Source organism: Nicotiana tabacum, chromosome 11 (assembly GCF_000715075.1).
Source record: "Nicotiana tabacum cultivar K326 chromosome 11, ASM71507v2, whole genome shotgun sequence".
Taxonomy (NCBI): domain Eukaryota; kingdom Viridiplantae; phylum Streptophyta; class Magnoliopsida; order Solanales; family Solanaceae; genus Nicotiana; species Nicotiana tabacum.
Window position 1 is genome coordinate 38,032,171 of NC_134090.1, and position 12,814 is coordinate 38,044,984.

Consider the following 12,814-nt stretch of genomic DNA (forward strand, 5'->3'; position numbering starts at 1 on the left):
AGTCTTAGTAACACGCATGTCCCTTCGTATTCTCAGATCTTAATTGCATTATTATGTGATTTTGTTTGTTTCAGGTATTGTATTCTCTGTTATTATTATTTGGTACTACTTATCATTTATCTCCCACCTTTTTCTTCTCTCCTCCTTTCTTTCTTTCCTTATTCTTCTTCTTCTTCTTTCCGAGCCGAGAGTCTATTGGAACGGTAAGGTCTACGTACAGACTACCCTCCTCAGACCCCACCTGTTGGAAATATATACTGGGTATATTGTTGTTGTTGTTGTATATAAATATTTATTGTAATGTAATTTATAAATATTTCTTAAACTTTTTCATAGGTTTATCTTTTAACTTATTATTTCAAGTTTGGACTTAACATTCTTGAATGGTAAATAAATTTTATAGCTCATAAATGTAGTAACTCAAACAAAGTTCAAATCAATATTAATGCTTCAATTCAACACTATAAATGACGATAGTGTTGAATATCTATTTTTTAGTTTTACATTGATTTATAATGAAAATTCATAATTTACCTCATCTTCTTCTTTAATGCTTAGTTATTTAATTAATAGTACATATTAGGTATGCTTATTTAGCATGACCTATATAGTATTTTTAGATTAATATGTTAATTTTTATTATGGCTTATCAATTAGAATATTTACTTTATGTAATTTTATTACCTTTGTCATTGAATATTTTAGTATAATGCTATGAGTCTATGATTTATCTCATATTATTGTGTTATTTTTTTGAAAAGTACATTATATAATTGTATCTCACTAGGACTAAAGAATATTTTGTCACGACTCTAAAATCGGACCCGGTCGTGATGATGCCTCTCGTGAAGACAAGGACAACCGACACTTTTCCATTTCAGTTTTAAGCAGTTAAACATTAAGAATTAAGTCTAAAACGTAATAAATAATCCAAAAGTAAGCAATGAACATTACAGTTTGCAGAAATAAAACCTAACACAGCCCGATACCGGGGTGTCACTAGTCATGAGCATCTATCAATTCTAGTACAAGTCTGAAAAGTCTACGAAACTATTACAAAGTCACTAATAAGGGAAAAGAAATGAGATAGGGGGGGGGACACGGGACTGTGGACGCCAAACAGCTACCTCGTGAACTCTGAAATCTGTCGGGAGCTCTCAACTCTCGCTAGCAGGATCAGCAACGCCTGAATCTGCACACGGAGTGCAGGGAGAAGAGTGAGTACTCCAACTCAGTGAGTAATAATCATAAATAAAGACTGAAAGCAAGAAATCACGTAAGGCACATTATAGGTTATAAGGAAGCAGTAAAGATGTGTAAAATTACTGAGTTCAGTTTAAAACTTCATAAAATGCCTTTTTAACAGTTAAACAAGCAAATGACAGGCAAATAGGAAAGATAAACACATAAAGGACCGGCCCTCGGGCAAGATCATAGAACAACACCATCCCCTCGGGCTATCTCTCACATGACACTGGGTACCCGCGCTCACTGGGGGTGTGCAGACTCCTGGAGGGGCCCCTTACGGCCCAAGCGCAATATCAAGCCATATCGTGGCATCATCACTAGGCTCTCGGCCTCATATCAACAAGCCACCTCGTGGAGTACAAATTTCAGGCCCTCGGCCTCATAATAATAATTAGGTGTTCCTCACAACATAGGTCCTCGGCCTTACTCAGTCAGAATTTCAAAAGCCACTCGGGCAACAGTAAAACATGATGCTCAGCCCAAAATATCATTTGCAATGTCATTTTAAGTGTTAAAGTAGAGTAAACATGGCTAAGTTTTGAAAACAGTAGAATATAGCATGACTGAGTTCAAGTACAAAATCAAAACAGTGAGGAAGTGTCAATAAAAATCCCCTAAGGGTTCAAATAGTTGGCACGAAGCCCAAATATGGCGTTCAACCCAAAACATGATGATAGCAAATAGTTTTCAGTCAAATACGTGGTAAAATAGTCATTTAGGACGGACTAAATCACAATCCCCAACAGTGCAGGACCCCATGCTCGTCATCTAGCATGTGTGTCACCTCAATATAGCACAACGATGTGCAATCCGGGTATTTCATACCCTCAGAACATCATTTACAATCATTACTCACCTCAATCCGGTCCAAACTCTAGTCCACGACGCCTTTGCCCCTCGAATCGGCCTCCACCCACGTCGAATCTATCCAAAATCAGAATCACGACGTCAAAATATGCTAGGGAACGAAGCCCAAGCGAAAATAATTAATTTACAACTTAAATTCCGAAATTACCAAAACCCGACCCCTGTGCCCATGTCTCGAAATTCAATAAAATTCACATCCATAGATTCCTCATCTCCCCATGAGTTCATACATATCAAAAGTACCAAAATTCGACCACAAATGGTCCCTCAAATCCAGTCTAGGTCTCCAATACCAAGCCCTAATTATCCCAATTTTAACCTTTAATTCTACTAATTATAGCTCTAATCCGTGAAATAATACCATAGGAACGAGTTTGAGGTCCAAAATCCTTACCTCAACGAAGTTCCCTGTAAATCCTTCTTCAAAATCGTCCAAAGAGCTCCAAAGCCGACTTAGAAATGGTGGAATAACTCAAAAATCGCGAAGGAAACAATATATACTTTTTGGCCCAGTGATTTCGCATCTGCGGCCAAATACCCGCTTTTGCGGTCACTAGACCGCTTCTGCGGTCATCACTTAAACGACCACTTTCCGCTTCTACGATCCTTTTCCCGCACCTGTGCTATCGCAAATGCGGCTCCTCAGCCGCTTCTGCGGCCCCAACCTTCCTAGGCCCTTTTCGCTTCTGCGACCCTTTTCATCGCATCTGTGGCATCGCACCTACGGTCCCCGAACCGCAGGTGCGGAAACACCAGAAGCAGAAAATCTGCAGCTTTACCAAAAATTCCAAACTCTCCGTCAACCATCCGAAATCACCCCGAGGCCCTCGGAACCTCAACCAAAAACACGAACATACCCCATAACCTTATTCAAACTTATACCAATCTTCAAAACACCTCAAACAACATCGAATCAACCAAAACACATCGGATTCAAGCCTAAGTTTCCAAAAATCTTCTGAATTCCGCTTTTGATAAAAAACTCCACCAAACCACGTCCGAATGACCTGAAATTTTGCACATACATCCCAAATGACATAATGGAACTACTGCAACTCTCAGAATTCCATTCCGACCCCTATATCAAAATCTCACATATCAACCGGAAAACGCCAAAATTCAATTTCGCCAATTTAAGCCTAAATCTATACCGGACCTCCAAAACACATTCCGACCACGCTCCTAAGTCCAAAATTACCTCTCGAAGCTATCCGAACCATCGGAACTCACATTTGAGCCCTCTAACACATAAGTCAACATCCGGTTGACTTTTCCAACTTAAATTTCCTCAAAAGAGACTAAGTGTCTCAAACCTTCTCAAAACCTTTCCGAACCCGAGCCAACCAACCCGATCACTCATAGAACCAATAGACAAAGCAATAAGAAGCAGAAATGGGAAAAACGAATGGTAACTCATGAGAAGACTGGCCGGGTCGTAATATATTTGGGGCACAAATTACATATTTTGTGTTATGAAGACTTTACCCAAATTGCAGATTTTTTATTCACAAATTATGTAACTAGTTGCTGGTTTTGTTGGAGGCCTATTTAATCATGTTACTCTTTCCGGAAGATGGACATGATGTATAGGTGTAAGTGTAATTGTTTGGTTGTTAATGGTAATATTTCACAGTTATTACCAAGAAAAAAAAGACTTCACCTGAGAAAAAGCCCGAAAAATCGAAAAACCCGATTTTGTTGGTTTGGCTTGCTTTATAGATTATAAAACTCGACACCATTGGTTTGGTAATTGAAAAATTCAAAACCAACTCCACCTATATACATCCATACATGTTACCTCTTGATAGTGCTACAAATGTTTATTTCGTTTTTTTTCCCTCCAAAATGACGAGATGCCGCTAAATTAATAGTAACTTAAAGTTTTATAAAATTTCAAATATATTTATTTGAAAATTTATTTTTTTTAACTTTTTGAGATGCAAAGTTATTAATGAATTTCAAATTTGTAACTCTTTTTCAATTGTTGATTTAAGATGAGATTTTATTGAATTGAATTTTGAAAAGAACGCTCCCAATTTTTCTAATATATTTTTTAGGGACAAAGTCATATTCATGTCCAATATCTTAGATCTGCTTATGGTTTATTCATTTATCTATCTTTATTTGAAAGGTCAAACCGTTTTTAACCTAATATATGAGGATGTTCTAAACGTATGAGATATGATGCATTTTGTTCCATGTGCTTGCCCAGACTAAAATGCTTAGATGTTAATGCAATGAAATTAAATGCATGTTAATTTATAAACATAAAACAAGACTATTTGTTCAAATATCAGTTTTCCACTTTTCCTATCCATGGGTGAAGGCTGAACAAGTCTCACTTACAGAAAAACAATCCATATCCACCTTGATAGACGAACTCAGCTGCTGCTCTTGTGTTAAAATACAAAGACAGAAAATCCATTAACTTAATTTTCAGAAAAGCACCTTAAACCACAAGAAAAGATGTACACATTGTCAAATTCCAGAGGAGATAGATACATAGTACAGAATTTAACCAGCCTTTGATATATAGCTATAGTTTTTCCAAGAATCGCTTATAACCAGCAGACGATAGTAAAAACGATCATCCATTCTCTCCAACAAAGATGTCATTTCATCATATCTTCACGAGAACAGGGAGAGGAGAGAAACCTGAGAAAGAGAACACCAGTGCACGTTCATGGCTAGCGATAAGTATCGTGTTACATTTTTAGATCTCAATAAATGATCAGTTGAACGTCCTTCTGAGTGCTCCAAATAATGCCAGCAGAAGGAAGTAGGAATCGTTGAAAAAATTGGTGATATTGAATTTAGTTTCGTTTTCACTTGAACTGCCCCGGCTAGTATGAGGGTCTAGAGGTAAAATGAGACTCCAAACCAAATCCAAAGTCAACCTCAGAACGACCAATGGGCGACCTGTCACTTCCTCTACCTCTAACATCACCACCTTCCTCAGAGTTACGTCGTTGGGATATCTTCATGATATCATCTCCAATATCAAGATCGTCTTCCACCCTAATTCGTGTATCCCCATCAGAGATATCTATTTCTGTTTCATGAATGTTACTCTTAGGAGGCTTTGATGCCTCGTCCTGTACATATCCACGGAAATTGATTTTTGAAGGTTCTATCTTTGAGCAGAATACCTCAAGAAAATTGTTGATGCATCCCCGGTTATACACACTGTTCCTGTTATCTCCCCTGTAACGAAAGTTCTCATATGTGGTCTGCAGAGATCATTAGTAACTAAAACATGTCAAAATTAAGCACGAGGAGAAAAAGATAAAAAGGTAATGGTCTATATTCAAAAAGAAACAAAAGGTGTTCCAAATAAAAACAGAATCATTCTATAACATACTAATATCTAATAAATTTTCTAATCATCATCATCACGAAATACAATCAGCCAGTAAAAGCTGTATGTTATCAAAATAAACTCTTTATTCCAATCCGGTCGGGACCCATTTATTCAACTCGCCCCACCTTCCCTTTTAATCTCGGACGTTGATCTAAAATGATCAACGGCCCGAAATAAAACCCTCACTCTCCTTATATTCCCACTCCAAACTCAAGAGACCATTTTCTTTTCCCAGCCGCCCTCACACGCTCTCATCTTCTACGAACCCTAGTTGTCTTACCCCCCAAAAATCTCTCCAAATCCGATTATACTATGGAGTCCTACGATTTGCTTACCTTATTTACACTACCCTGCTACTACTCACACGCTTTTGATGTTACTTAGTACTCGACAAGCTAGGTGCTAGCCCTTATAGAGGCTCTTTATGAGGAATTTAAGAACCATCAAGATGGACATGAAAACAACATACTGACATTTCGCAAGGCAAATAAAAAACATTAAAAAGAATTATTCAAGGAAAGACGTGTTTTACATTTCAAGAATATAGATCATATTCTTGAACAAGAATTTTCCACTTCCTCCAATATATACGACTAACGAAATCATTTAAACATTTGTCACATTTTTTGGAAACAATGACACTTAAAAAATAGCCAAAAATGTAAAGAAGAAAATTCAATAAAGAATTCCCTCAACGATAGCAAATAGAGGGCAAACGGGAAACAATTATGTCACTATGTTCTAGGTATCTGCTAATCATTTCCTAAAAACGATATTGTATTAAACTTCCCAATAACACCATGACAATAACAACGCCATCATATAGGAATTAAAAGTATTAGTATGATAGCACTCAGATGCACAACAGCAGATAAGAGTTAAATTATTGATAGCAAGACCTTTAAAACCAAACTAACCTGATTTGAACCTATGAGATACAAATGGAAGCCAGTTAGACCTCCAACAAACCACAGTGCAACAAAACAATAGGCCATTAATGCCACAGATGTTGGTGATTCTTTCATAGCTTTCCAAATAGTTCCAGAGTCATCCATAAGAAGTTTCAGATACAGAGTTGATATGGAAAAGACGAAAACACAAAGGAGGGCTGTTGAAGAAACAAAGAGAAAGAAGCAACGATAGTTCCGCTGTACACCAAAAAAGAAGATGAGAAAGAAAGGAATAAGTGTCTTTAAAGGATATCCAAACAGTAAACAGCAATTAAAATAGAAGATAAGCTTCTCTTCTCCTAGAAATATTATATATACACACATAAGAAACTTATATAAACAATTCGAAGCCAGGATACAGTTGCCACGTTCCATCTTTAGATGAACCAAAGAGAGTGGGAGGAGTAAGAAAAGCAACAAATAGCAGATTATCCATTGAACTTTGAAAAGAAACAGTAATGAAAATGGATGTACTTACCTTCCCAATGCATTGACCCACCCAAGGGCAATGGTGATCAAATCGCTCCACACAATTATCACATACTGAGCAATGAGAGCATCTTGGTGGACGGTACAACATGCATGTTTCGCAATATTTAACTCGCACAGGCAAACAATTCACAAGGACTTCTTTGGTGCGAGGCAAAGGTCTAGTGCCAGCTTCAACAGAAACTGAGGATTCATACCCTGGTACTTCCTCTGGAGGATGAGAATTACGAGGGACAATTCCAGGATCCTTTGCTGAAGTTGAGAGTAGAAGTAAGAAGACCTATGGCAACCAACCCAACATTAGAATAGTGAAACACTAAGAAATACCTGAATAAAGCACCATGGAACTACATAACTCCAACTATAAATTCTTCAAATAACAGAGTTTCTCAAATAACCCCAACCCGCCCGCCAAAAGAAAAAACATTTATCACCCAGCTTGCCAGCGAAGAATGAGTGCTCACCTTAGGTGCGGAAAAGAAGCTGAAAACACCTTGGCAGTTATGAAAGGCAAACAAAATGATGGGGTAAAGGCAACTGAAAAAAATGTAAACAAAAGGATGGACAATGTGGGTATTTTTGCAGAAAACAAAGTCTCTAGATCCGTTCTGGGAGAGAAGAAAAGGGAAGGCAGAAATCCATAGATTTCCGTTCAAAGAAATTGAAGAAGGAATACAAGAAATTTTCTTGAAACATATGCCTAGTGTGATGGATCATTAAAGGCCAGTAAAAGGAAGAGTTAAGAAACTAACATAAATTGTGAAGACAATAGCTATCACCAAAATTGCATATCCTGCACTTCCTGGCTGGAGTTCATGCACGAGATTTCTTGCCACAAACACACAAAATATAACAACAGGGACAAGGATAAGCGTGAAGGTTATAATCAATGATTTAGCATCTGGTCCAAATATCAGCCTCCCGCCAAGCAAGAATTTCTGCACATTATAGAAACCACAACAAAATAGAAATTAAAATAAGTCAAGTATAAGGTCATATGTCCAAAAGAATAATAGCATAAACATACTCACAGTTGGACAATACTTGTTTTATGAAACAAATAATTGATCACAATATGTAATCAACTTTACAGACAGCAAATCAAGTCCATATCTTACTGGTTCCCTTGGGCGCTGAAGGTGCATTGGAGTGTTGTATTCACTTCTTTTTTTTCCTTTTTTTGATAGGACAGGCTTTTTAGGAGAAACCTTAAGACTTTTTTACTTTGAGGTTTGCAAAGTGGACTCATGTTTGAGAAGAGGTGAGTTTTTTGCCTCCACATTGTCAGGAGGAACCAAAAGATCCTTTTATTGATCAAAGAAGGCTAAGATCCTCAACTACATTACAGATTCCAAAGAGTTTGTAGCAGATGTAGGAAATCCCTTGTATTACATAAACACCACCGTAGATTCATTTCACCAATTGGTGTTTTATCTGAATCATCGTTGGTATACCCTTAAACCACAATGGTGTATCTTATACTACCACATTGAAACAAAAAAAAAACATCAACTTATGGTGTTCCTACAAAAATGAGTCAATAATAGGAACTTGCAAGTTTGATGAGCAAGTCCCTGATAGTGCATATCAATGTTTAAGCCACCACAGTCTTTCAGTAGCTTGACTTCCAACATAAACGAAATTGCAATTCTAAATTTTGCAATAAACTTTAAAACTTAAAATCTAAAGTTTCGCAAATATGAATGTTAGCTGCTCTCTGTCAGTATCAATATCACAACCGTACTCACATATAATGTGAGTTAAAAGAGATCCACTAGTGATGTATCTATTTCTATCAACTGACCCTACTCTACCAATATGAACTGCTTCTTTATATGTAGGAACTACAACAGACCTCCATCTATTGATACAAAATCTATATATAGTACAGAGAACAAAAACTTAAAAAAGCATTCTTTCCTTTGGGAAGAAATAGTATAACTATGGCCACATATTTTGCAAGTAATATTCAGCATTTCTCTTGCAATTGGAAAAGTACCCTGCTAAAAGTGATCGCCTAAAGCAATATGTCCAATGCATAGCTTGTGAACAGATGCAAATAGAAGAATATGTGCATGAGAAAAAAAATCTCGTCCTCTTTCAATTGACCATTCATCTATTTCCAGTTAGGTCTTTCTCATCTCTTCCTGCCAGTTAAGATATGTTTCGACAGATGACAACACTGCATCTCATTGACGATGTCTATTTATTTTTTCTAATAAATTGTACCATTGCCACCTCTATTCCTCATCTTTTCCGGCCACTGTTCCAGCCTCTTCAGACCATTGTTCCAGCAGCACAAGTCAGCTGACAAGTCTGTCGTCATCCACCGACAAGTTTGCAGTAAGCACTTAGTTACGGTTAAGTTACCATACGCAACACCTTTCAGTCAATGCATACTTAGTGTCATGTTGCCATCTGGAAACATGTCTCCAGTCAATGCTCAATCAGCGGCATGCCGCCGTCCAGCAACACATTTCCATCCACCAACACATTTCTCATCACCGCTCAGTGAACATTCAGTAAGTGGCATGTTGCTTTCCAACTCTACATCAGTGTCCAATAACATGTTTCTAATCAAGGCCAAATTAGCACCACAATGTCGTTGGAGACACGCCATTTTTTGGTTATCAGTACCACAAATTATTCACAAACTCAAGTTGCTTCATCACCTTAAGCTTAAGGGGTCATATTAATACAAAGAGGCACTGCAATAAATGCAACACCGTTAATTCAAGTCCTTACCATTATTGGACTTGAATGACAATACCACTCACAAATTCAGGTCACAAAGTATGCCCCACTTTACACCGAATGCAGTATGTCGAGGTCATAACAGATAACTAACAGATGGAACAAAGTTTTAAAATGACAAAAATTACAATTTTCCATAAGCACATATTAAGCATTTCAATACTTAAACTCGACAAGCATTGTGCAACTGACAACTTTTGCCACAACAATGACCAAGCAATTAAAAAAACATAACATCATAAAGATTATCAATGCTGATACTTTAATAATTAGAACTAACCAACAACAATTCATCTAAAGATAAACATCTCATTGGACCATAAGAAACCATTTGAGACCACTGGCCAGTGGAGGAGCTATAAATGGTGACGGGGTTCAATTGAATCCCCTTCGCCGGATAATTGTACTAGAAATATTATGTATATATACATGATAACTTGTTGAATCCCTTTATGTCAATTTTTTTTAGTGTAGTGCATTCTGAATCTCCTTGTTAGAATTTTTGGCTTCGCCAGTGCCACTGGCCATCAAATTTACTACTTCACAACAATTTCAAGAATTTGAATAACCATAACTTGAAACTCAAAACAAAGAATTCAACAAACACAACTCACTTCCAACACCCACAAAAGAACAAAGCTTTCATATATTTTTTTCGTTCAAGACAAGCTAAGTGAAACAACAAACCCCAAATCAAATTCCAGCAAAGTAACACCAACCCATCAAGCTTTAACACAATATATGAGCACACCCAATTGCCAGTATACTTCAAAAGAAACCATTAACTCAACTATAAAAAGAAAAAAAAGCAGAGAAATATAAGAAAAAATATATAATATTTAAGTGTGCATAATCTAGAGCTAAATATATATGGCTTACGTTGTTGGCCTTCCAAGATTGGTACACGCGCTTAGGCATGGCCATGAAAGAGTGATTCTTTGTCACTTTGCTAAAGCAACAAGAAGAAGAGTACACAAGTAGTAGAAATTGTTTGCTTTCATTTTCTTTTATTTTTTTACTTTTTCCTTTTTTGGCTTTTTCCAACTTTTTTGTAGACAAATTGGGTTCAAATGGCGGTCTGTGGTTCAAATGCGGTGGATTTAATGATTGTTGGTGGCTTTTTTTATCTTGCCTTTTTAATTCTCTATACTAGTTTTCTTTTCCATTCTTTATCATATAATATAATTGAACTAATATAATATATATTTTCTCTTGTTTCTTTTTTTGGTCAACAAAAGAACATTAATTTAATTTGTGACATTACAAGGAGTTTGGTGTACAACATTACAAAAATTGTAATCAAAATGTTGATCATTAGAGTGATCATATTCCAAAAAGGTGGGACTGTAGGACAAGTTTGCCACGCATGTAGACTTCACCAATCTCGGATAGGCACTGCCCTGCTGGTCAGCCAAGAGTTGTGGTAGCAAAAAAGTTGGTGGCTGAGTGAAGGTTGTTGTGTAGTCTTGGGCATTGGCAGATGAACCATGTTGAACTAGAGTATGTGCAGTGCAGTTTTGCTCCCTGTATGTGTGGATAATTGGAGGATTACCCAGCTTCTGAATTAAGTACCTGCATTAAGGTAGATGAGTAGTGCAAATTATCGTTGTTGAGCATTGATATTACCTTAGTAGAATCCACGTTCACTTCCAGTGGGGTGAGTTGATGAAGCCATGCTAGTTGCAAACCATGTAATAATGCATTTAATTCCATGTAGGTGGAGTTATCTGTGGAGCTTGCACCCATGAACCCCAGTAAACATTGTCTCGTTGTATTACGGAATATTCCCCCTATACCATTGTTAGATCCATCAGTGTTTAGTTTAATTTTTCCTAAAGGTGGTGGATGCCATTTGACATACATGTGTGTGCGTATTTGTATTTGTGTGTTTTGTTTAATAAGGTAATAATATTCTGCTGCCTGTGTTATTAAATGTTGTGTTGAAGGGGGTGGGTGAGAGTTTCGATTAAAGAGGTAATGGTTCCTTAGTTTCCAGATATGCTATTGTGGGATAAGGGTGCTTGATGGCAGGTTGTACGGGAGACTTTGAGTGTTTTTGATTAAATAGTGAATGATTTGAATTGGTGCTAGGAGTTGTGTGTCACAGGTCTGTAAGATATGGTCAATATTCAATTGAGACCATCTGGTGGTTGTGATGGGGTAAAGGAATAGTAGGTGGTTAATTGTTTCTGTGGTCTGAAGGCAAAGATTACATATATTGGATTAGGTGACATTTATATGATATAAGTAAGAAGCTGTGGTTAATCTTTGATGTGAGACTAGCCAAAGAAAGTGACTTATTTTTGGAGGTAACTTTAATTTCCACAACCAATCATGAGCGTAATGTGTTGTTGGTTCCTGTAGCGAAAGGTATAATGATTTAACAAAGAATTGTCCATTGGGAGTGAGCCCTCAAATGATCTTATCAAAAGCATAAGGATTAGTTAAAGTAGGGATATGGATTTGTTTAATCAATGAAAGAATATTTCCCGGTAATATAAAGGATAGTGAGTTTGTGTCAATTGTTGTGTTGATGATGTGGTGCTAAGTGTGTTATGTATTTCGTGAGAGTTTAGCGGTCCATGTATAGAATGTTGGAGGATAATATTAGGTCCAAGTCATAGCTCGTTCCAAATATTGATATGCGTTCCCCTTGCAACATGCCATACTAATCCTAGTTGGCATAGTTTCCATCCTACTTGTATATTTCTCCATGTAAAAGAATGGTGGATACTATGGTTTTATTTTTATACTTATTCAATAATAGGGATGCCTAGAGGGTGTTAGGGTTTTTAAAAAGGCGCCAAACTAGGTTTCCTAGTAAGGCATTATTTTTAGTAATTAGATTTTGAATCCTAATCCATCTTGGTGCTTAGGTCTTTGTACTACTGACCAACTAATCAAGTGAATTTTCTTTTTGTATTCAGTAGTACCCCATAGTAAATTTCTTTGATATCGGTTCATTCTTTGAATGAATTGGGAAGGGGTTTTAATATATTGCATTCAAGGTAGATTTTATTAAGGTAGTACGTCCCGCCATTGAAAGCATATTAGTTTTCTATCCTGACAACTTAGCTTTGAAGTTGTCTAATATGTACTGAAAATCGCATGATGTTGGTTTATTAACAAACAAAGGGAATCCAAG

General features: G+C 36.9%; 1 protein-coding gene across 2 annotated transcripts; it reads right to left on the minus strand.

Moving 5' to 3' along the window:
• Positions 1 to 4,539: 4,539 nt before the first annotated feature.
• Positions 4,540 to 11,657, minus strand: LOC107832667 (protein S-acyltransferase 8). Of its 2 annotated transcripts, none has more exons than XM_075224984.1 (5): positions 11,296 to 11,657; positions 7,668 to 7,853; positions 6,905 to 7,195; positions 6,394 to 6,624; positions 4,540 to 5,345 (listed from the first exon to the last, which is right to left on the minus strand). In XM_075224984.1, exons 1-5 carry the CDS (start codon positions 11,530 to 11,532, stop codon positions 4,959 to 4,961), a joined length of 1,332 nt encoding a protein of 443 aa, XP_075081085.1. In that variant the 5' UTR covers positions 11,533 to 11,657; the 3' UTR covers positions 4,540 to 4,958. The 2 variants fall into 2 exon arrangements, with proteins under 2 accessions (XP_075081085.1, XP_016516014.1); XM_016660528.2 differs by lacking the exon at positions 11,296 to 11,657 and adding an exon at positions 10,549 to 10,773.
• Positions 11,658 to 12,814: the final 1,157 nt, after the last annotated feature.